Raw genomic sequence first — 27,655 nt, 5'->3', positions numbered from 1 at the left:
ATGCTAGTGACTAAGGGTTTTAGCCTCCTTGCTAGCACGCCCGCCTCCCATCCCGAGGGTCGCCGGTTTGAGTCCAGTGTCATACACAACGCAGAGTCAGTCACACCTATGTGCAAAAATATTAAGCTAAATTGTTCTCAATTGAAAGATACATTATGTCGAGTTCCTTTTTTAGCTATTTATTGTACATTGCATTTGTGCGGTTGAACGAAGTGTGGAGATCTGTGTCAACGATAGCTAGCTGTTAATGCAGCTTAAAACTAATATAAATGCGGAAGTAGGCCTACGAGCGCTGTCTTTTTGCGTTGGAGCCGAAATTATATTACAATGTTTCACAACATAATCCCATGTACTTTAAATGTGTTGAACTGTTAACGAATACACTTGAAATGGGCCTACTAGATGTTGTCTTATTGCAGTTTTAGGGATCGCATTATGGTGTCCTAATAAGTTTTAGTTTAGTTTTGTCGTGATAGCTAATGTAGTCCAGGCTAAAGTAAAGAGATACTGGCCTGTGTGTTTCTTTTTCAAATGAAGTGAAGCAGATTAATAATCTTTCAGAAATATTCGTTTTTTTCTGTAAGATAACTCTTAAAAGATGGGCCACTGATTTACAAATAATCCAGGGGGTTAGTAAAGTCAATAAAAAAAAAAAAACAATTCAGTAAAGAACAAATGAAATTCATGATTTGACCAAAAAATCTGTTTTCTACTTTACATTATTATACTGTAAGGGTGAATTTCATTTGTTAACGGTACATGATGTTTTTCTGAACAAACGAAACTGCATAATTTCAACATAATTACATTACTGCATTCTTCCACTGCTATCCATTATGTTAGATTTACTTAAACATAACTGTGCAGTTCAGAGCACTCACCAGAACAGCCACCATTTTGAGGAGGACTGAAGTTTAATTATCAGTGCATTCGGTGGCACATGTAGCCTACTTTTCTGTCTCGCTGATAGCCTAAATTTTGCAACTGTTTGCTAAACCATTTTGTTTTATTGTTTGTAGTTACCTGTGAACATAATCCAATGCAATGTTTCTGTGTTTTGTAATCAATATGCCTTGCACACTTCGTTTTAGCGACAGCTAAGTTTTATATTGCCATGCTTGCTGGCCAGTACAATTGGATAGGTAACCTGTAGTTGAACTCCACTTGTAAAGATGATACAGGTGTGGTGATCGTGTTTTTTAATATAACGTTAATGTTAGAACATAGGTTTAACTGTTCATCCATCATTGCAATATTAGTTTAGTGCTTCTTAAAATAATGCTATGCTCTGTCATAAACCTAAACGTTTGGGTAGCAAGCTAATGCTGGCTAACATTAAATAAATTACAAGCTGCAGAGAATGAAATACCCTCACAGCAGAATAATTTGTGTGTTGCTTCCACTGAACCAACCAACCTCTTTAGTCTAATTTGCATAATTTATTTTAAATCTTCAGCATTATTTGCGAAATACATTTGTTTTAGTTTCTTTGCTGTAAAAATATACAAGGCAGAATATAGATTTTTGTTGATGAAGTGTCTTTATTGAAAGCAAAAAGTACTCCGTGAAGTTTGAATGTTTTCTGTTGCACCATCTTTTGCTAATGTAAAACAATGTGGGTAGAGAACAAAGTGAAAATTTGTGGATTACATACTGTGTACTTTTTAATAAATGATGTACATGTATTGAGTAGGCTAATGTGTACTAAATGCAACTGAAACAGCTATTTAAGCAGGCTTTAACTAAATAAATAATTTTTAAACCTTAAATGCTATGCTTAGAGTAAACTTGTATAGAATACATCACTGCTGATTAGAATTTAGTTAATCACATTTAACTAAATATCTGGAGTAGGAAAATCAAGTGGTTTCAACTCCAATATGGCTACCGATAAGAGATTTAATCAAGTTTCTCTACTGATTTGGTTAAATGTTGAACAGAATTTGAGTATCACAAGCAAAAAAAAAAAAGTTAGAAATACTTATAAAGCTGATGCAAATAGTTTCCTCAATTTTTTTTTTTTTTTTTTTTTTTAGTAGAGCAGACTCAGGTTTTATTTACAGTGTGCAGACATTGTTGCTTCATTGCTGCAAATGGTGCATATTTGAAAACTCTTAGCAACAACGTAAGCAACAGCTTTTGAATGTGAAACTGGTATATTCTAAGTTGAATAGTAACAACCATTCCAATTAGTTGTTCATCTCAGCCTTTAACTTTTAACATAGTGAAGTCATTGATAGGTTCTTACATATTTCAGGTTTCGAGAATATTGTGTTACTGCAGTCATCCAGTAATAACAAATTATCTCCATCTCACTACTGAAGAGACTAGTGCAAAAACTTCCTTAATTTGTTTTGCTTTCTGTACTATAGTGATAAATTTTTCATGTTGGAAAAGAACTGTGAAATTCATGTATGCTTTGAAGTCAAGCAGTCATGAAATTTGTTGTCTTTACTGTTCACTTGTAGTCTTGTCCTTGTTTATACTTTCTAGGTTCACTCGTTCCCTGTCAATGCATAATAGACTACATCATGTGAGACATTCTCCTCTCTCTTTTCTTTCAGGTAATTCTTGAGATTCAGAGTGGCCTCATTTGGGAATTAGGGGCCTACAAGATCTTGGGGACATCAGATCTGAGAGATAATCATGTTAATATTGTGCATCTATTTTTCATGTGCAATGGTACTTTTTCACAACTTTCAACTCTGCATCAGTGCATGTGGTGAAGCTAAATATGCAGTGAATGGAGGATGTTGTCCTATGTGTGGTCCTGGTGAGTCAAACTATCACTGTTCAGTCAAGTGATCACAAGAGATTCAGTTAAGATTCATCACAGAATACAGTCTACAGAAAACTGTTAAAAGTATATGGCTTAAATTTTCACAGATAGTACATATTTATTAAACAATAGATTTTTGACAATCACAACAATATTGATGAAAACAGAACATGATATTGATTTTTGTTTTCTTTTAGGACATCTTGTCCACAGACATTGTTCTGAGTCTACATCCACGTCATGTGCACCCTGCTCTAAATCTACTTTCACTGATTCACCCAATGGGCTAAGTCACTGTATCTCATGTACAGTCTGTGATTCCAGTGAGTGTGTCCTTTGATTTAATCATATTGAGTTTCTCTGACATAAGTGCCAGACCAGTTCACTGTTACATTTACACAATTCCTGTTTCCTTTGTAGAAAAAGGGTTAAGAACAAAGACAGAGTGCACATACACTGCAGACACCATCTGTGAACCACGTGAAGGATTTTACTGTATTGACCAACACAAACCCAGTTGTAGAGCAGCTGCTGAATATTCAAAATGTAAACCTGGACAATACATCAAACAAAATGGTCTGTACCTGTAGAGTGAACTTGTTTTGGTCACTCATCAACATGCCACTACATGTCATAATTCACAAATAGCCAAACTGTATAAAACAAATAAATGAATAATCCGATCAGTGTTGTGTATCTTCTGTGTTTTAATTTGTTGGCAGTCATTCCTGCTTTGTAACAGAGGCATTGAACTTTGATCAACATCTGTTAAAATTCTGTCAGTGGTATTTCTACTCTGTTAATGACAAATTTTCATGTTTGTTTTTGTAGGAACAGCAGATACAGACACTGTGTGTGGTGACTGTGTTGGTGAAACTTACTCAGACGGTTCATTCTCATCCTGTCTGCCACATACACAGTGAGTTTACTGCAAAGTAATTCCAGATAGATTCTTCAGTGTAACATGATAATATTGTGGTTTTATTTCATCTGACGGATGTGAGAATTCTGTGTTCATTGTACATTAGCACTGTCTGTAAGACTATTCCAAATGGATTTTTCAGTGTAACACATGAATCTTCAAACACACATAATGATGTGATTTTATTTAATCTGACAGGTGTAAGAGTTCTGATGGAGTTGCGAGATGGGAAAAAAGACCAGGAACTCATTCATCAGATACTGAATGTGAAGAAAAACATATAGTTCCCATCATCATTCCGGTTTTGTTAGTTATAATTATTGCAGTGGGATCAGGACTTTTTTATTTTTGTTGGTCCAAAAAAAGAAAATCGGTGCTTTCAGGTATGTTATTTTTTTAAATAAAGAAATTATACATCTTATCAGCACATTTACTTTAAGCCTTTGAGTATCACATATTTGTACAGAGTTCAGTGCTAGTTTTGGTTTACTAGTTGCATTCATCAGGCATGAACCAAACACATTAATTTACCCCCAAAAGTAAAAAACTGACAAAAAAACTGTCTGAAAAGTGCACATTATTTGCTTGTCGTTCCTATTTTTAATTTGTGTGGTTTTTTTGTTATTGTTCTATTTTTTTCTTAGGATAGTTTGACCACGAAGGAGTGAAGCAGTGTTTAATTGATTCATCCAGTCTTCTCTCTGATTTTGTAGGAGGATCAAGCCCAGAGACAGACAGTGATGATGTGGAATCACCATCTTTAAACACGTTGACTGAAGTACAGACGGCATGTCCACAGTCTCATATGACAAGACAGGTGACGGAGGGAGAAGCCACTGAAGTTCAGGAGTTAAATGTAATTTAACAGTTGTCTTAACAGTGTCAAATACTGAACAACATGTTAATGAGCAAAACATTCTCACCCTGCCTTATGGGTGTCATGCAGTCCTTCAGGCTTTTGGTCTGTATGACCGAAGTTAACCAGGCCCTGATGCACACCAAATAACTGCTCTCAGACCACCTGAGACAGTTTCAGTCCACCTCCAAGAGAACTCTGGTGGGTTTTGTTTGTGGTAACAATCATCTTTGTGGTTCTCTCAACATTAAGAGACAGATTGTTGTCCTTGCACCAGTCTGCACGCAACATGAGAGAGAGAGAAAGAGAGAGAGGCTTTCAAAGAGATGTTGTGGTTTTACACACAACAGAACCTCTAATGTAGCCTAATTTAAAGACTAACTAGGCTCTGTCCTACAGCCCAACCCAAATCAACATGTGTCAGATTTTGAGGGTACAGAGCAGATGCTGACATGGCCAAACAACACTCACGCAAACTGAACTAAGATGAGTAGAGGACAAGTGATGAAGAGGTTAATTTCATTTTCAGTAACAGCAGAAAACCAGACTAAATCCTGATGGGATGGGCTCATAAGTTATCAGACAGGCCTGGTTTGTTTCTTCCTTTTATGCATTGAAAAGTGAAACTATACAGACATACTTTGTTGTTCTTATTATAGCCGCTCTGTCACCCATTACATTCTGATACTAGCTTATATCTTGTCTGCTTTGTTGAGCATACAATCTCTGGTACTTACTGCTGATGAACTATAGTCACTGTTTCAACTCATGCATGTTTTCTTTCATCATCAGGAGAGGAACAGACTGCAGCGAACAGTAAGGACAGCAGAACAAATTCATTGGTGTTCCCCTGGCCACCCTCCAGGAAATGTACTCTTCAAGAACCAGAAGACTGGCAGGGAAAAACCATTACAGATTCCTTGCACCCTGGACACAACCTTTTTCAACTCCTCCCCTTCGGCAGGCACTACAGAATCCTGTATACTGTGTGTACTGTGACTGTGTTAAAGAAAATTTAAGGATTCATAAAACTCATTCATTTTTTAATGAGTTGAATTGTTCTATTTATTAAATGTAACATGTGTTCTATGAACACTGTATGTATGTATATATATATATATATATCCTCTCTATTTTTGTAATAAAACCTTAACAGAGAAGTCATTTTGTAGTTTCTTACTCTGTACAACAGTTTTTTACTCTGTACAAATTATTTGCTTGTCATTCCTGTTTTCTGTTTTGTTTGCTGTTGTTGTTGTTTTCTTTTTCTTTCTCCTTTTTTTCTTCATTTGAAGCAAGAAGGTCTCGGGTTCGGTTCCCGGCCGGGTGGCAAGGGTCCTTTCTGTGTGCAGTTTGCATGTTCTCCCCGTGTCTGCGTGGGTTTCCTCCGGGAGCTCCAGTTTCCTCCCACAGTCCAAAGACATGCAGGTTAGGTGAACTGGAGACACTAAATTGCCCTTAGGTGTGAGTGTGTTTGTCTATGTGTCTGCCCTGCCTTTCGCCCTATGAGCACTGGGATAGGCTCCAGCACCCCCCGCGACCCTTTAATTAGATACAAGGCTTTGTTTAAAGTGCTGAGATTGCTAAACAGGCAAACCGACATGGACAGTAATGTAGGGGTTGTCAGGCCCGTAGACCATATTACCCATAACTCCCTGCTTGACCGCATGGGTAATCCGTACCCATCTTCTCAGATTTCACTGTAACGGTATTGGATACAGCAATGGAGCCAGATACCAGATACAGTGATGATGCAATTTTCGCCATAAAACCGCGGAAAATTCCAAACTCTCTCTCTTTCCGGTTCTTCAATTCTACAACTCCCTGGCAGCGGCTCGCTCTAGCAGCAGCTCGCTAGCAGCAGGTGTCTCTTTTCTCTGCCGAAGAAAAGGACAAGGAAACAACGAAGCGAGATATTTGTACAGCCTAAGTCTAATGTACTTTCTCTCGCGCAGTTGCGACTTTAACTTCATCCGGCTAGTTACACTGTAACGCACACAGTTTTCGACCGAAGAAAAGGCGACCGTATCCCTTTTTATTTCTTTAAACGTCGATTAACTAAATCAAGACCCTTCAAGATCATTGTACGAGTCACCGAGCCCCGAAGATCTTCAAGTGACAAGGGAAAGAACCTCTCCCTGGACCTGCGAATCGCACTGCTCATCAGACCACCAAAGACGCACCTTCGGTCGCCACGCAATAAGCTATTCAAAGTAAGGCTGGCATCTGGGCATACTTTAGTATTAAGATTATATGCAGTTAAGGAAGGAAGTGTTGTTATTTGAATTCTTTTATGATTTAAATGTACACACTGTATTTCAGGTTCAATGCGGTTTTTAGCTGTTTGCTATTTTCTTTTGGTCACAACTAATGAAGGATATGAAGGATAGATCTGGCATGCGTTCTCTCTCTCTCTAACTCCCTTTTCCTGATTGCACACCTCCTACATTGGGATTGCAGCGTGACTTAAGGGTTGGGTAGAGTTGTTGAGTTTGGGGCCTACTTACTTGAGACTAGCTCTCAAGTTAGACATTCTTTGGTCTCTCGCACACATGCGCTTCTCGTTGCCACCCCCACTCTAGTTGGTGTCTAGCACACACGCTTGCACACTAAATCCTCATACCACGCATACCTCTTGCCTCTGCGCCTGCGCACAGCCTCTCTCCCTCGCTCCTCCTCCTCTTTTCTGTGCGCCTGCGCACAGCCTCTCTCCAAAGAACTCCTCCCTCTCTCTTCAGTGTGCAGCTGGGCACACGCCCACATACACGCACGCGCTCTCTCATCTCTGGTCTAACACTCATTCAGTCCTACACTGAATACCTGTACATAGACTCATCACCGTTACATTACCATTTACCCTTTGATCATTCTATTTGCTGCTGATTATTGATTGTACCATATCAGTATTAGTTTGCCAAGTAGTACTGATTATGTTAATAAATAGTATCTTTGAAATAAACTGTTGTCCTGTCTGTTTCTGCCACATTATTCACTGAATGCCAACCTCTGCCATCAAAGCACTCCCAATTACCTTCATCAGCCTGGTTGTTCATGAGTGTTATGGGTTTGGTAGTGTAATTGTAATACATTAGTACTGCAATACTCTCTAAGACTGTAGCACAGTGTTACAGCTAGCTTATCCCATTGATCTTAGTTGTTAATTAATAAAATATTGAACACCCAAATTAATGGTTAATAAATTATATGAGACTGATTTTATGAGACAGGATTAATAGATCAATCACACCTACATCTTTTGGTTTCCCTATGTTAGGATTGCAATTGTACCTACAGTAAAGAGAGAATGATTTATGATAGGATTAGAGATGCGTGGATTCCTACAAAACTGGCTCGAGTGGAGAATGAGATGATGGTCAGATACCAGTGGCTGATGATCATGGTTTCCCCTCCAATCAGAACTTTCTTTTTGATATTCATAATGGTGTCACAAATGCTCTGAGATGTAGGATGCAAGGGCAGAACCTGGCTATTATAATCCAAAACGTAATCCAAAATCCAACTCACAGTATCAGGCCAAATCTGGTGCATAATAGTGAAACTACAGAAAACTAAACAGGGACTTAGATACTAATGAAGAATAAGGTGGCTGATAGGCCTCACGAAAGCTTACAGAAACAAGCAGACCAACAGGAACAGGGAAACAAAACAGGAACAAATATCTTCAACAGAAAGTACATGGCTCAGTGAGAGACTTTGTACCAGACTGATGAAAACACAGCAGTCAAATGAGTGTACATCCCAGTAACTGAATTAGACAGAGAACAGGGGACAAAGGTGAACATGATGACTATGATGTTTTGGTAATGAATGAGTTAGTACATGCACAGGTAAACAGAGTTATGGTTTGACCGGAAGAATGTGCTAAAGACAGTAGTTAGGTATGTTATTGTGTCTGTGTGAAAACAAATCTTCTTAAAAGTTTATGAAACTCATTCATTTGTTAATGAGCTGAATTGTTCAATTGACTAATTGATACATCAGTGAAGGACGCTGACATACTGTACAAATTTTTCATAAATTCAAACATCATATATACTCAGCAGTATCATTCTCCGGTTCCCTATTCCATAATAACTAGTGACTGAACCATACTGAAACTTCCTTCTTTTTAAAAAAAAATGTAAATCATCACACATCTTCTTGATAAAATTCTTTTTTCCATTGTTTATCTTACTTTCCCAATGTATAAAAAAATTATACATTTTACTGTAATTTACAGTCTTGTTTGAAAAGCATACATTGCAAATGCAATTCTACAATAATTGAAAAATTTATCTTACAGGTGATATTTTTAAATGTAAGATTTTAAATGCAACATATTATGTTCTGTGATCACTGTGCATATGTGCTCTCTGTTTTTGTAATAAAACCTTGTCAGAAAAGTCATTTTGTAGGTTCTTACTTGGTACAACAGACATGATTGTTTAAGAATTATGCAGACTGCAGTGACATGCCTGTATTTAGCAGTGGTAAGACACACAGTGACAGTATCACTTCGATATGCTCACTGTTTTTGGTAAGACATCTGAGAAGTAAACTAGTGGACACATAATTAAGCTAATACATAGTGACACAAGACAAGAGCCTTTTCACTTGGTGCTACATTACAACTCTAGAGAAAAAAAAATGCCTCCAAATATTGCATCAGAGACACCCATCACATGTCTTCCACAGCCAGACCTTGCTAGAAATTGCAGGATGACGCAAGGCAACCTGACAACTTTAGTGGTGGAGAACTCATGTTGGGTTACACACATTTATACATATGGCCTTGTAAGACACCAGTGAAAGCACTTCTTAAGGGTTTCACACTGTCTTATGACAGCAGTATTCTTAGCAGCGGCATTGCTCTATGTTGCTGCTCTAAAAGTATTCTTTATGTGTTCTGTGATCTTTCTATGTGTGCTGCACTCTGCCTTCTTAGTGACAGCAACTACTGCACACAAGTTAGAGAAGTCGCCCTAAAGAAGTCATGAAAGAGAACAAAATGTTTTTTTAGCGACTGTAAGAAACACTGTTTATCGCTAATCGACTGAGAATAATTCAATTCATGCTTATTTTGTAAGAATGTGTCTCTAGAGCTGTTTGTCTGAAATGTGTTGGCCCAAGTTAAGGGCGGACGTTAAACCTTGCATAACACATCTACAGTCCTTTACAGAGCATGACACTGAAGTATTTTATCAGCCTACATTCTGGTTTTACCACTGTGGAGAACAGCGTGGAAATACATCTGTGGTCCAGTCTGGTCATCTGATCTTCTGTTCTCTTATGTCATATGTCAGCTGGCCTTATATGCTGATTGATGCTGTTACTGTTGCTGGGAACAAAAAACACTTCCTGTTTTCGGTTACTTAGAAACGGAATGTGAGCCTATTCAATCAGATTCTACTACAAAATTGGACATTTTTTTCTTTAAGTGGACTGTATTCAGCATTCCTAAATGTACATTAACTATATGTAAAAACGGAATGTTTACAGTGGTCTATGTGTATCTATCCTTGTGTTTTGATTTGGGTTTCTAAAATGTTGTATTTCTCATTTGAAAACGTCAAAGCTTGTTTCAAACAAAGCCTGTTTAAAATACACTCTGAGTTTGTTTTCACCCAGTAATACCACAGACAAGATTTTGAGGCAAGAGAAGTTGACTCAAAGCAACTGAATGCATTGTGGCACATTGTGTAAATGGCACTGCGTGACTGAAGGACACACCTTGTTCCTTTGACAGCAGCAGGCATTGTTTTCATATGATTCCAGACACAGCTTATCACAAAGTGCAGTTTAATAAATAGTTATTTATCTCATAAGACTTTATAAAGCAGTGCAGATTTGGAATATTTAAATCCATAGTTTGATTTTGTGTTGGGTCATTTGACTGTCTAATATGTCGGTGGTAAAGTCATACTGTCTGCTCTTTTTCATTTTCCAGGTTCTGTTATTGTCCCCAACACGACACCCACAACCTCACCCACACTCCATCAGTCCTGTGGTTATTTTTTAGGAGACTTTCACAGCTAACTGCAGTCTCAACTGCATCCTCATTGTCCAGTGTCCTTACATTCAGTCATCTAATGGCAAATACACTTTTACCTCTGCATCCCAAAGGAATCATTTTGGTCTTGGTACTTTCTGACACTTCCAACGATTGCAGTCAGTTAAATCACAGAAACTATTACTGCTCATTCAAAGACATCGCAAGGGATCCAATTAAGAGGTGTCACAGAATACCGTACCAAACCATAGTCTGATGAGCATAACTGAAAGAATTGTGTCTGTCTCTCCATCTTCAGTTAACCAAGAGTGAAAAACAAGGTTTATAGAATGAGTTCATCTGTGGAACAGTAACTAAGAGAAGAATTTGTATTTAGTCAATTTTATGCATTAATTAAATGAAACATACTGAAATTGCCATGGGAAAAGCTGTTTTAAATTTTGAAGAGTCTTCATGTCATAGTGAAGCCAGTCCAGTCACGTTACAGCAAAGACAAATATATCACAGCTAAGGCTTGTTATTGAATTATAACATTTTCTTTGATGAAAAGAGAACATAATGCTGATTCTATCTTGTCCACATGCATGGTTCTGAGTATTCAGCTACATCATGTACACCCTGTTCTCCATCTACTTTCACTGATTTACCCAATGGGCTAAGTCACTGTTTCCCATGTACAGTCTGTGATACAAGTGAGTGTGTCCTATGATTTAATCACATTGAGTTTCTCTGATATAAATGTTAGAGCAGAAAATGAGTGTAAAATACTTTAGATTAAGTTATTCCTAATTGGCTTAAATTCAGTGGTGTAAAGATTAAACCAATCAGAAATTAATTTAATCAAATGCATAAACAGTACTACAAGGAAATATTAATATACACAAGGAACTTGTCTCCTGTAAGGTGTAGAACAAAACTTCTTATAGATCTGATCTTTGAATAACTGAACATTTCGAACGACTCAAAGTGTATTATGAAGTTTATGTTGCCCCCTAGTGGAGAAATTGGAGGTGGTTGTTGACAGATTCCGAACTGAGAACATAAGAGATGACTCCTTAGGAGTTCAAGATATTGTATCAAAACATTTCACATAATATCCCATATGCAGCAAATATGCTCAGTTGTGTTAAGGAATATATTTGCAATATTACAGGTTGTTGTATTGCACTTTTAGTTATCACATGGTGGTATCCTGCTGTAAAAGTTTGTTAAGTTTCGATTTGTTGTTAGCCTATTTAGTCATGCCCCAAAGTGAGGAGAAACTAGCCCAGGCTCTTTTTGTTTTGTTTTCAAATGAAGTGAAAGGAGATAAATAATCTTTCACAAATATTTTGCTGTAAGACATCTCTTACAAGGAGGGATACACGAACATGATTCCTTTATTCCTGTAAACCCTGCATATTTATAACACCTTAGTGATGATTTGTGCATTTTAAATGTCAAACTAATATATTCTAAGTCAAACAGTCACAGAAATGCAATGAAGTTGTTCACTTACACATTTGCCTTCGTACATGGATAAGTCAAAACTTTTACATATTTCACATTTCAGGAACATTGCGTTAATACAGCATTAAAACTTCCTTAACTCATTTTTCTTCCTGTGGTACAATGACAATATTTTTGTTGCTGGAAAAGAAGTATCAAATTAACTTCTGCTGTGAAGTCAAGCAATCATGAAATGTGTTGTGTTTATTTTTCACACCTTGTCTATTCCTTGTTGTTTATACTTTGAAGCTTTTCTCTGTTCCCTGTTAATAAAAAAAATGTGATTTAAAAAAATTTGTTCTCTCAGAGTGAATGCCCCCTCCAGAGATGAAAACCAGCCTCATTTAAGAATGAAGAGCATCAGAGGTCTTGGGGACATCATAACTCAAAAGAGGATTATTATGTGAATACTGCACGGCTATTTTATATCCACAATCACACTATTTCATAATATTCATCTCTGCATCAGTGCATGTGGTAAAGCTGAATATGAAGTGAATGGAGAATGTTGTCCTATGTGTGGTCCTGGTGAGTCAAACTATCACTGTTCATTCAAACACAACACACAGGATTCAACTGAGAGCTGTCATAGAATACCGTACCAAACAAAAAGTCTGATGAATATAACTGAAAGGATTGTGTCAGTACTCCATCTTCAGCCAACCAAGAGTGAAAAACAAGGTTTATAGAAAAGTTCATATGTGGAACAATAACTAAGAGAAGAATTTGTATTTAGTCAATTTTATGCATTAATCAAATGCTAGAAATACCCTGATATTGCCTTGAGAAAAGCTGTTTTAAATTTTGAAGAGTCTTCATGTCATAGTGAAGCCAGTCATGTTGCGGCAAAGCCACGATGAACACATGACAGCTCAGGCTTGTCACTGAAACAAAACGTTTGGTAAAGAATTACCACATTTTCCTTTAGGATGTTATGTGTACAGGTATTGTTCTGAGTATACATCTACATCATGTATACCCTGCTCTCCATCCATTTTCAGTGACTTACCCAACAGACTAAGTCACTGTTTCCCATGTACAGTCTGTGATTCCAGTGAGTCTGTCCTATGATTTGATCACATTGGGACATTTCTCTGACATAAGTGCTAGACCAGTTCACTGTTACAATTACACAATCAGATACTGAATGTGATAAAAATGTATACAGTTCCCATCGTACTTGGTGTTTTATGTGGAGATGTAGTTATTTTAGTGGGATTAGCATGTGAGACTGGGAAAAAAAGAAAATGAAAACTTCAGTTTTGTTATTTGTAAATAAAGAAACCATACATTTGATCAGCACTTCTGTGGTTTGCCTGTCCTCCCTGACAGGCGATATCTGTGTTTGTTTATTTAGCTCACCGGAATCGTATGTTGTTTCATCCAATCTTCTCGATGTTTTTGTCGGAAAAGCAGATAAAAGGACAGATGGTGACAATGGAAAATCACTAACACTAAACTGAGAGGGAGAACACACTGAAGATCAGCAATATAGTGGAGCAGCTGTCTTTTTAATGCCACCTGTAGATCATCATATTTCTGTATATGGCCGTTTTTCACATTCATAACACAGTTTGTGTACGTCTGAGTGACTGCAATAGGATGAATGTTATAACTTGCATCAGGATAGGAAATGGATGGGAAATCCTCTCCTTGAAATATGCCAGGAGGACCTGAGTGACCCATGGACCCTCAGCAGTATCATAACCCATGAAGAGGACAACTTTATTTCCTGTTTTGATCTTGAAAATGCTGGAGAATCGTTCTTCCCTTTTCTTGGAAGGACTGCTCCGATTGAGACGAAACTGGAATATCTGTCAGTGTGCGGAAGTCCTTTTTAGATCTATTCTTCTGAAATATACAGGTTAGGCCATTTTCCCTTAGGCTCTGCAATTGAAGGCCCAGTTGTGACATAGATTTGAAAGAACATACATGACTTCCATCAATCTTTTCACTGCCCTCAGTCTGTCACTGATTCACAGAAGTACAGATGTACTTTTGTTTTTTCTTTCTGTGTACCCCTCTGTTCTGTTCCACCTCTGTTTGGTATTTTTTTATATATATATATATAATTATCATTTGCCCATCAGTGCATGTTCTTTTTTATAATGCTCATAGGAGTCATGTTACATCTAAATGCCACTGTGTATGAACCCAACCATTGATGTCCCTATCTCACTTTCATATGCATGTCTTGTTTCTATTCACCTCCTCACCCAAGTCCTCCTGACACAAACTGAACTCAGATGACTGGAGGGCAAATGTGGACCAGGGTTTTTCCCTGTCTTTCACCCTGTGAGCGCTGGGATAGGCTAATTAGGATAGGCGGCTTTGAAAGTGAGTATTTGACCAAATTTTATTCAACAATAGTCTAGGAAACAGAGACACAAGAAAACAGAACAGGGACAGTGCAGGATACAAAAGAACTCAGATTCAAAGGATGCAGGAACATACTGTTGGAGAAAATAAAATGTTTCTGTGTAATCATTGTGAGTTAAATCATTTTAATTATGCAGCCAGTTTTATGTGTATTAATCATTTTTAATTAGGACGAGATTTGTGAAAAATAACTGGGGAAGAAGGGGAGATACTCCATCTGAGTGTCAGGCGGGCAAACATTCAAAAGAGTCGAGTAGTAAATATTGGTGACAAAACTGGGGTCATTTTTAATTAAAAAGAGAGCGCAATGAAAATAATGTTGTGGACCTGAATGGATGAAAAATCTGCAGCTGTGGCCAGCAGGTTGAGATTTGAAACTTGTTATAAAACTTGATGCATCCAGAGGGTTGTTAGTTGCTCCTGGGAACAGCTCAGTTTGTTATATGTTGCTTTAAATGCATGCAATAAGCTTATATTGCATCAGATTCTGTGCGCTTGAACTGTTTATTTTGGAAACAAGGGAACAGTGTGGTTTGGAGTCTCGGCTATATCTTGCCTTGGCTGAAGATTCACCCACAATACACCAGGTAGATCCACGTTAGGTTAAGACTTCACAAGGAGACAGAGAAATGGCAGGAGTATTTATAGTGACAGTAAATACGTACTGATGAACAAAAACAAGTGCGCAATGGCCGAATACTGAACTGAATGAACCAAGGAAAACAAGTGACTAAACAGAATACAGCCAGTAGAGGGGGATCTTCCACACCATACCCGTAGCGATACCTGGTGCTGGAGGAATGCGTGACAGCTGATCACGTGACTATAAAAAAAAGAAAGAAAAGAAAAACGCCACACTCCGCAAAACATCAAAAGTAAGGATAATTTATATTACTATTAAGCCATCTATTTCTTCTTGTTATCAACTACATGTAGACCTCTGTGGTTTCACAGGTCAATCCGTCGTGTCCATCGATTTGTTTTTGGGTTTTTTTGTGTTGGAGCCAAAATCATCATATATTGTTGTGATTCAAATAAAAAAATCCCACGCACCTTAAATGTGTAGAACCTTGCTAAAGAATAAAGAATGAACTATTACATGTTGTTGCATCGCAGTTTTAGGAATCACCTGAGTGTCCTCTCGTAAAGGTTTGTTTAGTTTCAATTTGTCGTTGTAGATTATGTAGGCCTATAGAGGGCCAGAGTAAAGGGGAACTGGCCTGTGTGGGGTTTTTTTTTTTCCTCAAACTAACTCGTGATATGCAGACGCTATTGCTTCATTTCTGCAGACAGTGCATATTTGAAAACACTTGGGGACAACTTAAGCCATACAGTTTAGCTGTTGATTTCAGTCTTCTACTATGAACATACTGAAGTCAGTGGTAAGTCAAAGTCCTTACATATTTCAGGTTTCAAGAATGTTGTGTTACTGCTGTCATCCAGTAATAACAAACTATCTCCACCTCACTGCCAAACTGACAAGTTTCCTTAATTTCCTTAATTTGTCTTTTTTCTGTACTACAGTGATAATATTCTTCTTGTTGGAAAAGCAGTATTAGATTTGTCTATGCTGTGAGATCAAGCTATCATGAAATTTGTTGCTTTTACTGCTTACTTGTAGTCTTTTTCATTGTTGATGATACTTTTCAGATTCACTCTTTTTCTGTCAAAGCATAACATTTCATTAAGAAAATTCTCCTCTCTTTTCTTTTAGATAATTCTCCAGAGATTAGACCCATATGAGAAGGAAGAGCCTAAAAGTTTTTGGGGACATCAGATCATAAAAAGAAGATAATTATGTTAATATTGCACATCTATTTTTTACATGCAGTGGTTCTATTTAATAACTTTCATCTCTGTATCAGTGCATGTGGTTTGGCTCAATATGAAGTGGATGGAAGATGTTGTCCTATGTGTGGACCTGGTGAGTCAAGCTATCACTGTTCATTCACATGATCACAAGGGATTCAATTAAGAGTCATCACTGAATACAGTCTAAACCAAACTGTTACAAATATATTACTTCAATTTTCACAGATAAGATTTATTTATTAAAGCAATCATTTATGGTAGAAAAAATTACAACAGTGTTTTTGAAAAAAAAAGAAAATAAACATAATATTGATTTTTGTCTTCTTTTAGGATATCATGTGTACAGACATTGTTCTGAGGATGCAGCTACGTCATGTAAACCCTGCTCTACATCTACTTTCACTGATTTACCCAATAGACAAAGACACTGTTTCCCATGTACTGTCTGTGATTCCAGTGAGTTTGTGTTTTGATTCGATCATATCAAGTTTCTCCGACATAAGAGCCAGACCAGTTCACTGTTATATTTACACAATTTCTGTTTCTTTTGTAGGTCAAGGGTTAAGAACAAAGACAGAGTGCACATCTACTGCAGACACCATCTGTGAACCACGTGAAGGATTTTACTGTATTGACCAACACAAACACAGTTGTAGAGCAGTTGTTGAACATTCAAAATGTAAACCTGGACAATACATCAAACAGAAAGGTCTGTACCTGTAGACTGAACTTGTTTTGGTCACTCATCAACATGCCACTACATGTCATAATTCACAAACAGCCAAACTGTATAAAATAAATAGATGAATAATCCAACAGACTGATCAGTGTTATGTATCTTCTGCTTTTTAATTTGTGAACAGTCATTCCTGCTTTGTAACAGAGGCATTAAACTTCGATCAACATCTGTTAAACTTCTGTCAGTGGTATTTGTCCTCTGTTAATGACAAATTGTAATTTTTCTGTTTGTTTTTGTAGGGACAGCAGATACAGACACTGTGTGTGGTGACTGTGTTGGTGAAACTTACTCAGACGGTTCATTCTCATCCTGTCTGTCACATACACAGTGAGTTTCCTGTAAAGTAATTCCAGATAGACTCTTCAGTGTAACCTGATAATATTGTGGTTTTATTTCATCTGACAGATGTGAGAATCCTGTGTTCACTGTACATTAGCATTGCCTGTAACACTATTTCAGTTAGATTCCTCAATTTAATGTATTAATAATTTAACACAAATAATTATATGATTTTATTTAATCTGACAGGTGTGAGAATTCCATGGATGTTATGAGACGGGTAAAAATACCAGGAACTGATTCATCAGATACTGAATGTGAAGAAACATATATAGTTCTCATCATCGTTCCTGTTTCACTTGTATTTTTAATCATTGTTTTTGCTGTGGGATCAGGACCTTTATATTTTTGTTGGTACAAAAAAAGAAAATCGGTGCCTTCAGGTATGTTATTTCTAAATGTAGAAATCATACACCTTATCAGCACATTTGCTTTAAGCTTTTGAGTGGGAATCACATATTTTTACAGAGTTCAGTGCTAGTTTTGGTTTATTAGTTGTATCCATCAGGCATGAACCAAACACATTAACTTACCCCAGAACTAAAAAACTGACAAAAAAAACTGTCTGAAAAGTACACATTATTTGCTTGTCATTCCTATTTTTAATTTGTTTGTTTGTTATTGTTTTATTTTTCTTCTTCTTTTTTTTTCTTAGCATTGTTTGACCACGAAGCAATGAAGCAATGTTTAATTGATTCATCCAGTCTCTCTCTGATTTTGTAGGAGGATCAAGCCCAGAGACAGACACTGATGATCCGGAATCACCATCTATAAACATATTGAATGAAGTAAAGCATTCATGTCCACAGTCTCATATGACTATAACATGGGTGACAGAGGGAGAAGCCACTGAAGTTCAGGAGTTTAACGTAATTTAACAGTTGTCTTAACACTGTCAGCTGTTGCACAACATGTTAATGAGGAAAACATTCTCCCCCTGCATTATGGGTGTCATGCAGTCCTTCAGGGACTTGGTCTGTATGGTCCAAGTTAACCAAGCCCTGGTGCATACCAAATAACTGCTCCCAGACCAACTGAGACAGTTTTGGTTCACCTCCAAGAGAGCTCGGGTATGTTTTGTTTGTGGTAACAATCATCTCTTTGGCCCTCTCAACATCAAGAGACAGATTGTTGTCCTTGCACCAGTCTGCACGCAGCATGAGAGAGAAAGAGAGTGAGAGAGAGAGAAAAAGAGAGAGAGAGAGAGAGACTTTCAAAGAGATGTTGTGATTTTACACACAACTTCTCCAAACAGAACCTCTAATGTAGCCTAATTTAAAGACTAACTAGGCTCTGTCCTACAGCCCAACCCAAATCAACATGTGTCAGATTTTGAGGGGACAGAGCAGATGTTGACATGGGCAAACAACACTCACGCAAACTGAACTGAGATGAGTAGAGGACAACTGATGAAGAGGTTAATTTCATTTTCAGTAACAGCAGAAGAACAGCCTAAATCCTGATGGGATGTGTTCATAAGTTATCAGACAGGCCTGGTTTGTTTCTTTTTTTGATGCATTGAAAAGTGAAACTATACAGACATACTTTGTTGTTCTTATTATAGCCGCTCTGTCACCCATTACATTCTGATACTAGCTTATATCTTGTCTGCTTTGTTGAGCATACAATCTCTGGTACTTACTGCTGATGAACTCTAGTCACTGTTTCAATACATGCATGTTTTCTTTCATCATCAGGAGAGGAACAGACCACCAGAATAGGAACAGACTGCAGCGAACAGTAAGGACAGCAGAACAAAAGCATTGGTGTTCCCCTGCCCACCCTCCAGGAAATGTGCTTTTCAAGAACCAGGAAATAGGCAGGGAAAACCACTACAGATTCCTTGCACCCTGGACACAACCTTCTTCAACTCCTCCAGAATTCTGTAAACCAAAAGTTGACCCCCAAAAAGTAGAGGTGTAATATAGGTTTAGGCCTATATTTGGCAGATAATGCATCCTCCAATAATGGCATCGCTATAGCCTTTAAACCCAAACTGTAACAGGTTAGGGTGCTAAAAAGTAGCCTGATGATTCACGTTGGCAGTGATGAAATGCCTTGTATGTTGTGTACCGCTGGTAAACTCCAATCACTGTGTCAACTTAGGCATGTATTTTTTTCATCTCTTTGAGAGCTCTTCATTTGTTAAGGTGCCAAAAGAGACAAATAACCACAAATGCAGGAATGCCAGAGTACATTGTGATTCCAATATCATAAGTTGTTCTTTTTGTGCACGATTTTGTTGCAGAAATTGCAGAATGTTAGGTTTTCAAATCTGTCCAATCAGTTGAATTGTAATGATTGCAGAATGTAGTGGACTTTTGTAGTTGTGATGGATGTTTAGGCTCTGATTAAGGTAATGTAGCTATCAGCAATGTTCAGAGTGGATCTGATATGTTAGTAACATATTTATTTGCTTCTTCCAGTCATAGCTAAATTTAAACTGGTATGCAGAGAGAGGGCAGCTGGGATCCATTTGTTCATCTTGATCATGTTTAATTAGATACAAGGCTTTGTTTAAAGTGCTGAGATTGCTAAACAGGCAAACCGACATGGACAGTAAAGAGAGAATGATTTATGATAGGAGTAGAGTTGAATGGATTCCTACAAAACTGGCTCAAGTGGCGAATGAGATGATGGTCAGATACCAGTGGCTGATGATCATGATTTCCTCTTCAAATCAGAACTTTCTGTATAATATTTATAATGGTGGCACAAATGCTGTGAGATGTACGATGCAAGGGCAGGTCAAGGTCATTAAAATCCAAATCCAACTCACAGTATCAGGCAAAATCTGGGACAGTGAAACTACAGAAAACTAAACAGGAGCTTCAATACTAATGAGGAATAAGGCGGCTAATAGGCCTCACAAAAGCTTACAGAAACAAGGGAACCAACAGGAACAGGGAAACAAAACAGGAACAGAGATTTTCAACAGGAAGTACACGGCTCAGTGAGAGACTTTGCTTTGTTTTCATCAGTCTTGTACAGTCAAATGAGTGTACATCTCAGTAACTGAATTAGACAGAGAACAGGAGACAAAGGTGAACATGATGACTATGATGTTTTGGTAATGAATGAGTTAGTACATGCACAGGTAAACAGAGTTATGGTTTGACCAGAAGAATGTGCTAAAGACAGTGGTGAGGTATGTTATTGTGTCTGTATGAAAACAAATCTTTTTAAAAGTTTATGAACTCATTCATTTATTAATGAGCAGAATTGTTCAATTGACTAATTAAATACATCGCTGAAGGACACTGACATACTGTTCAAATTTTTCATAAATTCCAACATCATATATACTCAGCAGTATCATTCTCCAGTTCCCCATTCCATAATAACTAATGACTGAAACTTCCTTCTTTTAAGAAAAATGCAAATCATCATCTTCTTGATGAAATTCTTTTTTCCATTGTTTATCTTGCTTTCTCAATGTATATAAATATACATTTTACTGTACCTTACTTTCTTACCTTACTGTTTCCAGCAAAGTTAAATGTACAGGAATTTACATGAGTTTTTACAGTCTTATTTGAAAAGTATACATTGCAAATGCAATTCTACAATAATTGTAAAATTTCTTACAGGTGATATTAAATGTAAGATTTTAAATGCAACATATTATGTTCTGTGATCATTGTGCACATGTGCTCTCTATTTTTGTAATAAATCCCTGTCAGAAAAGTCACTTTGTAGGTTCTTACTCGGTACAACAGACATGATTGTTTCAGAATTATGCAGAATGCAGTGACATGCCTGTATTTAGCAGTGGTAAGACACACAGTGACAGTATCACTTCGATATGCTCACTGTTTTTGGTAAGACATCTGAGAAGTAAACTAGTGGACACATAATTTAGCTGATACATAGTGACACAAGACAGGAGCCTGTTCATTCAGTGCTGGATTACAACTCTAGAGAAAAAAAATGCCTGCAAATATTGTTTCTCCTCAAAATTTCTCAATTAGCTCATCACAAATGTGCATCAGAAACATCTGTGCACATGTGTTCCACAGCCAGACCTTCCTTGAAATTGCAAGACAACACAAGGCAACCTGACAACTTTAGTGGCAGAGAACTTGCATCACCGTGGGTTACGCACATTTATACATATGACCTTACAAGACACCAGCGAAAGCACTTCTTACGGATTTCACACTGATGACTCAAACACATAAAGTCTTATTACAGTAATATTCTTAGCAGCGGCATTGCTCTATGTTCCTCGAAAGGAGACACTGGGGATAGTGTAGACTTCGCACTGACTGATCCGACAGGGTTTAAATAGGGAGATGTGTAATGGGAAACTAAAGTGAGGGCAGGTGTGCAGGAGGGGAGTGATCAGACCGGTGATTACTAAAGCACGGAATGAGCACGGAATGGTTGAGACTGGCGAGGGAGGAGGCAAGGTTGTTACACTTTTTTTGAACGCACACACTGATCGGTCATGTGGAAAGCCATGATGAGATTAGCTGAATTTGACAAAAAGTGTGCAGGATTACAATCACGGACACTACCTTTGACTTAAGACAACAGAATATGTTTTATGTTTGTGCGAGAATCTATACGAGAATCTATAGCCTGGCTACAGATTCAACACCTGAGGGATGCACTTAAAGCCTGTGGATACCCCAACTGGACCTTTGTGAACACAGCCACAAGATCCAGGAAGAACAACAGCACTGCGGCTAGTGAAGAAAAGAGGACAAAACGTAACAATGTTGTCATCCCGCACGTGTCTGGAGTGTCTGAGAAACTCAGGAGGATCTTCAACAAGCACCACATCTCTGTGATTTTCAAACCCAGCAACACACTAAGGCATAAACTGGTCCATCCAAAAGACCGCACACCCAAACACAAGAAAAGCAATCTAGTATATGCAGTCCAATGCAGTGAAGAATGCTCAGACTTATATATCAGGGAAACCAAAAAAACTCTAGAAAGATGCATGGCTCAACACAGGAAGGCCAACTCCTCTTGTTAAGTGACATATTGTTGTAAAATTATTTCGCTATGAAAGTGCTTTAGGTCAATCAACACTGGCAAGTAAACATTCCATTGTGAAAACTAAATTTACGCGTTAAATGCAATTACTTTCTTCTTCATCATCATAATACCAACACAGAGATACAAGCATCATCATTATCATGACTAATGGTAAATGAAATGTTCTGACCGGAAGTGGGCATGATTTGTACCAAAAGTCACGTTAAATAGGGCAAATGTTGTATTTCCTAAACTAATCCATTGGCAATGCAATTTTTGCCTTCAAAGCATCACATTGATTTGATATTGGCATATAATTAATTATGAAATATATGTCCACATCCTCACACTGTACTCTTCACCTCTCTCTCTCTTTCTCTCTCTCTCCCTCTTTTCTATTTTCATTTTTAACTAAATTAAGTTTTATGAACTTTGTGAGCCCTACCACCACCACCACCCCTTTAAGTGGGAGAAAAAACGACGGAAAAACATTGTGGTTTAAGTGTTAAGACCATTTGGTAAGAGTAGAGGGTCGACGACCACGTCAGTACATGAGAAAAGTTGTTGTTTGTGGATTCGTTTTGTAACATACGAGGCTACCATCGGTTAATTTGAGTGGTGTGGTGAAACAGGTTCCATTCAGGTGAGAAAGTGTCATTACGGATATCGTGCGCAAAAGCGCACTAGGGCAGGTAGCGCATGCACACTCAGTGCAAAACTGTATCAAAACACTGACATTTAGTCCTTACATCAGAGGAGACATAAGCTAAGCGAGAGACATGGCTTGGTTTGTTATTCTGCCTCTTTCAGTCTTCCCCGTGCTTAAGTCCTTTTCATTTTAGAGCTCCATTTACCTTTTTGTATAACCTGATTTAAATATGCGCGGCACGGTGGCGCAATGGGTAGCGCTGTCACCTCACAGCAAGAACTTGGAATGGATATGGATATTGCTCATAAAACAAAAGTTCTGTTTGACTAAATCGTAGGGTATATACATAAATAAGTGCAAAATGCATAAATACATTACATAAATTAATGCAAATCTTTTCTACCAACTTTTTTTCAGATGCAAGCAGACTAATCGTGGCCAAACCGGGTTGTGAAATCTCATTAGCCTGCTCTTGCATGTTAATCAAGGGCGGCTTGTTAACTTTAAGCGACGGACTCGAATAAAACGGACTCGAACAAAACGGACTGAAATGTGGTGATCAACACAGACTGTCAGGGAAACAAAAAATTACTGTCGGTTTTCTAGCAAAATTTTAAGTGATGCCGAGGTCCAGTTGACTGTGTTGTCTGTGGACAAGCTCGACGGGGGGCGCTATTTCTGCGGACCGAAGAGGAGCACAAGCAACAGACGGAGGAAACCTACAGCATGTTGGAGGTATATCACATACGCAGTAGGCTATTAATTCGTCAAATATGGTTGCCAAATCAGGGAAAGTAAAAGAAACATGTCACCGTACATTTTGTAAGTCATAAAGTCATACAGTTGTATAGGCTACACTGTGTTTCATGTTGTTTATGAACATTTTAATTGTAAAATTTCTCGTTTAACAAAACGGAACATAATTATAAGTCCATGACTTTGAATGCTCCAAAGCATTAAACATCTTTCGACAAACTGTTCACTGGTTTCCCTGTAAAAGGTCCTCCGAATATTACATTGATAGCAATGTATTGTATTTTCAGAAGAGATCATCTGTTCTGTTGTTTGAAAGTCCTTTAGCGAGACACCCGAACAGTCACAAATGACACCCACTGAGCTCCGCTGCTTAGTGACCGGTCTGAGCGCGCCAGTAACGGATATAAGTTGGAGGTCATCGTTAGGAAGGTCGCAACGGGGTCAAATTATTGAGTGGATGGCGGCAAGCGATGGGTAAATGAAAACTTAAGATCTCAACCTATGCTTAACGTGTCGGCAGCGTTTAAAAGCACTGACTTCCATTTTTCTTATTCCGTTGTTATCACTTTTAAATTTCAGAGAATAATCCTACTGATTCCCTTTCCCTCTGAAGAGGGAAGGACTTGGAGAGATGGTTACCGAGTCTATAACGATTAGACGGTCAATACAGTGGCTACAAGTAAAACAGACGAATCAAATTCACTGCGTGAGACATAGGCCTATTGTATAACATCATATTAACTAGAATTAGGTTCTGCATTCCTCAGTAAATAGCATGCTAGCACTGTTGGGCTACATGTGGTTTAAGAATGGAATGTTGATATTTATTCAGTCATTTATAATGTCATTTTAAGTAATGACCTGTTTATTTATAAAGTCTGTAATGTGTTTTATGTAATTTCAGAGTGGTGTACTGCTCCACTGAACAGAGTTATAACTCTCAGTACAGTGTGTGTAACGACCTCGTCTCCTCCCACACCAACTCCAGCCATTCAGCAATTGGCGTCGCCGGTTTACTAATCATCGGCCTGTCCCTTTATCACCCACACCTGTGTTCACTTTTGTTTTCCCTGATTCCCTCCTCTTTATTAAGGTCACTGTTTCTCTCTTTCGTTGCGAAGTCTACCCTATGTGTATTCTGAGCGCCTTGAAACTGTTTTGGATACGTTCTGTGTTGCTTCCTGTTTGTTGTCCGTCCTGTTTTGGAATTTGTGTACTCGCCTGGTTTCATTAAAATTCAACCAACTCTGCACTTGCGTCCGGCTTCCTGGTGATATAGTAACAGTGTGTGTGATTCTCCTCCTCATCCTCACTGGTCATTGTCTATGTTACCTGCACACAGGTGTGTTACACTGCTACAGAACTATGCAAATCTTTAGGACAGTGTTTTGTCTTTGATATGGAGGAAACCTGTGAGACATGTCTGCTTTAAGAGAGTATTTCTTGACATTATGTGTGAAAGACTGATGTTTAAAATGGATGGTTGCATTCAGGTGCCTATAATACAGTAGATGCAGAATGCCTCTAAAGTTTTCATGTTGTATAAAACTGTTGTTACCTGTTTTATAATAGGTCAGAAAACCAATGGGGGAGACAGAGGGTCTCCTCAATGCCGGGTAAGACACTTCAGAGTTCTCTGGAATTATGATTTGTGTGTGTATTTGAGTGTGTGAGGGGTGTGTGTGTGTGTGTACCTTTGCAGATGTGGGTACATGCTGTGGTTTGAACAGAAGTGAAGTGAGTACTGTCTCAAACTTTTGAGTCACACAATCACAACTCATTTCAAAGGCCTAGTGGAAATAAAATACAAATTGTGACTTGATGCACTCTACATGTGTTTTTCCCCATAGAACACACTGAACTTCACATGTTTTCTTAGCCTGTTGTAACAGTGTTCATTTTTTCTGTCTTTCTTTATTTTTCGAGCAAAAATCCCACATGATATAATGTGAACTTCTTTTGACTGTGATCTTGCTGAGATGCATATTTCTACTCCAAATCATAAACCTTAAACAATTTACGTTTTTTGTTCTTCCAAACATTTTTTAATAAAGCCTTTTTTTTCACTATGTTGGATTATTTACACATCTGGTATCAGTAAGATAGGGTGCTGAGCTGCCCCCAGTGAGTACCCAATATCTGATAATATTTAGTTTACATTGCGATACATAACAATATATCTCTGCATTAATGCACTTCTAAATATGCTGCACTGCTCGGTGAATGAGAGAAACATCCTGCAAAATGACTTCTCACTTTGTTATATGATTATTTACTGTTTTGTTGTGACTCCTACTCGCAAAATTTAGTAATAGTCGTGCTCTGCCGTACCAGGCTTAAGTAGTGGCCAGTGGGGTATTACAGAAAGTGGGTTTAGCGAAAACTCTGAGTTAGGTAGCTGTTACGCCCTTGGACGTATTTTTGTTCCTGCTCGGGTGTTTCTCTCACTCTCGCTCGCCCCATCCCATTGTTTCCTTGCAGACTGCTGGTGGGTCACGATTGGCTGGAGAACGTGCGAGGGAATTTTTAAAAGACTACACCTGCGCAGCGCACATCAGGCAGAAGCTCCTGCTAAACTCCTGCATTTTAGAAACACATTCATCTGATGTCTGCACTTATAGATGAATTTAGATTAGTGCACAGATAGACAGAGACTGGGGTAGATTGGTTCGTTTTTAATCAAGGGAAAGGATTCATTGTAAGTGGTTTGTCAGATGTGTGGAAGGGACCTTACTGAGCAGGATGGGAGATGTGTCAGTTTTTACAGTATGGTAAATGTAGAATATGAGCAGTAATACTGGAATAGTGCGGTCGTCATCTGTGAAGTAGCTGATTTTTTTTGTTTCGTTTTCTCTCATCTTGGCAGAAGTCAAAAGGTATCACCATCATATTCCATATTCCCTTTAATTTGTGATGAGATGAGAGTCCCTGCAAATGCTTGATATTTGTGATGTTCCAGCTGAACTATTCATCTTAATAAACAAATACAGCATGCTTAAACATATAAATAAGTAAATAACAGTATTTGAACACTACACTGTCTTATCATCTTTTAGTAGTTAAAAGGATTTATTGTTTATTTTGTGTTATTCCAGGCTCCATCAACCCCCCGCCCCCCCCAACCCTAATTAGGATAAGCAGCTTAGATAATGAGTGAGTGAGAGTGAGTGAGGAGTGAGTGGTTGAAAAAACTGAATGCACGTGTAGTTGACTGAGTTTTATTTAATACAGGGTAGGCCAGGAAATAACTAATACAAAATAACTTACATTTATAGAATGCAAGAACTTACATCAGGTAGAGTCACGTTAGCTGAAGCCTTCACAAGAAAACAAAGAACTGTGCTTGTCCACTAGCGGCGTCTTAGTGAAGGCAGAAGGGTTAGAGATGAAAACAGCACGCTTCCTTGCTCTTTCTTCCCCCGCCTCCGGTGCCACTCTGCCCTGCGCAGGGTCATGAGCTTCTTCCTTAGGATGTCACAGAGTTCAGCAAGTGGTTGCCTTTCCTCCTCACTCGCCACACCTTGTGCTGTCATTTTAGGGTTCGGAGCTCTTGCCGCAGCTGGTGTATCTTGGTGGCCCTACGGTTCATTGAATAGGTCGGCCTGGTGTTGCCTCTCTGAACGTGGCAAAACCTCTAGGAAGCGTACTATGAGTTTTTCCTCCAGAGTCATGTTTATCTATATACTTCAAAGAAATTGAATGGGGCATCCATGAAGGTCACACCAACCCTTCACGTATCACTGCACTCCGTAAACACGATACGGTGGCAATGGGTAACAATATCTTATCTTAATGAATCATCCAATCAAATCGCGATAAAGATCTAGCTGCCAGAGCCTCGAGCCGGCGGTCCACCTCCCCCTTGGATGTAGTTTCAACGATCTTGTTCACATCTTCATCAAACTGCAGCCACGTGGTCTGGCTGTTAGCTGGAGGC

General features: G+C 38.2%; 1 protein-coding gene across 1 annotated transcript; it reads left to right on the top strand.

The window, feature by feature from the left end:
- Nucleotides 1-26,248, top strand: LOC115821689 (tumor necrosis factor receptor superfamily member 14-like). The gene is made up of 6 exons (XM_030785493.1): nucleotides 1-95; nucleotides 12,525-12,583; nucleotides 16,577-16,702; nucleotides 16,800-16,955; nucleotides 17,225-17,312; nucleotides 26,200-26,248. Exons 1-6 carry the CDS (start codon nucleotides 1-3, stop codon nucleotides 26,246-26,248), a joined length of 573 nt encoding a protein of 190 aa, XP_030641353.1.
- The last annotated feature ends 1,407 nt before the right edge of the window (nucleotides 26,249-27,655 follow it).

This window comes from Chanos chanos, chromosome 9 (assembly GCF_902362185.1).
Source record: "Chanos chanos chromosome 9, fChaCha1.1, whole genome shotgun sequence".
NCBI lineage: Eukaryota > Metazoa > Chordata > Actinopteri > Gonorynchiformes > Chanidae > Chanos > Chanos chanos.
The sequence above is the reverse complement of the archived record's forward strand: the minus strand, read 5'-3'. Positions and strand labels throughout refer to the sequence as shown.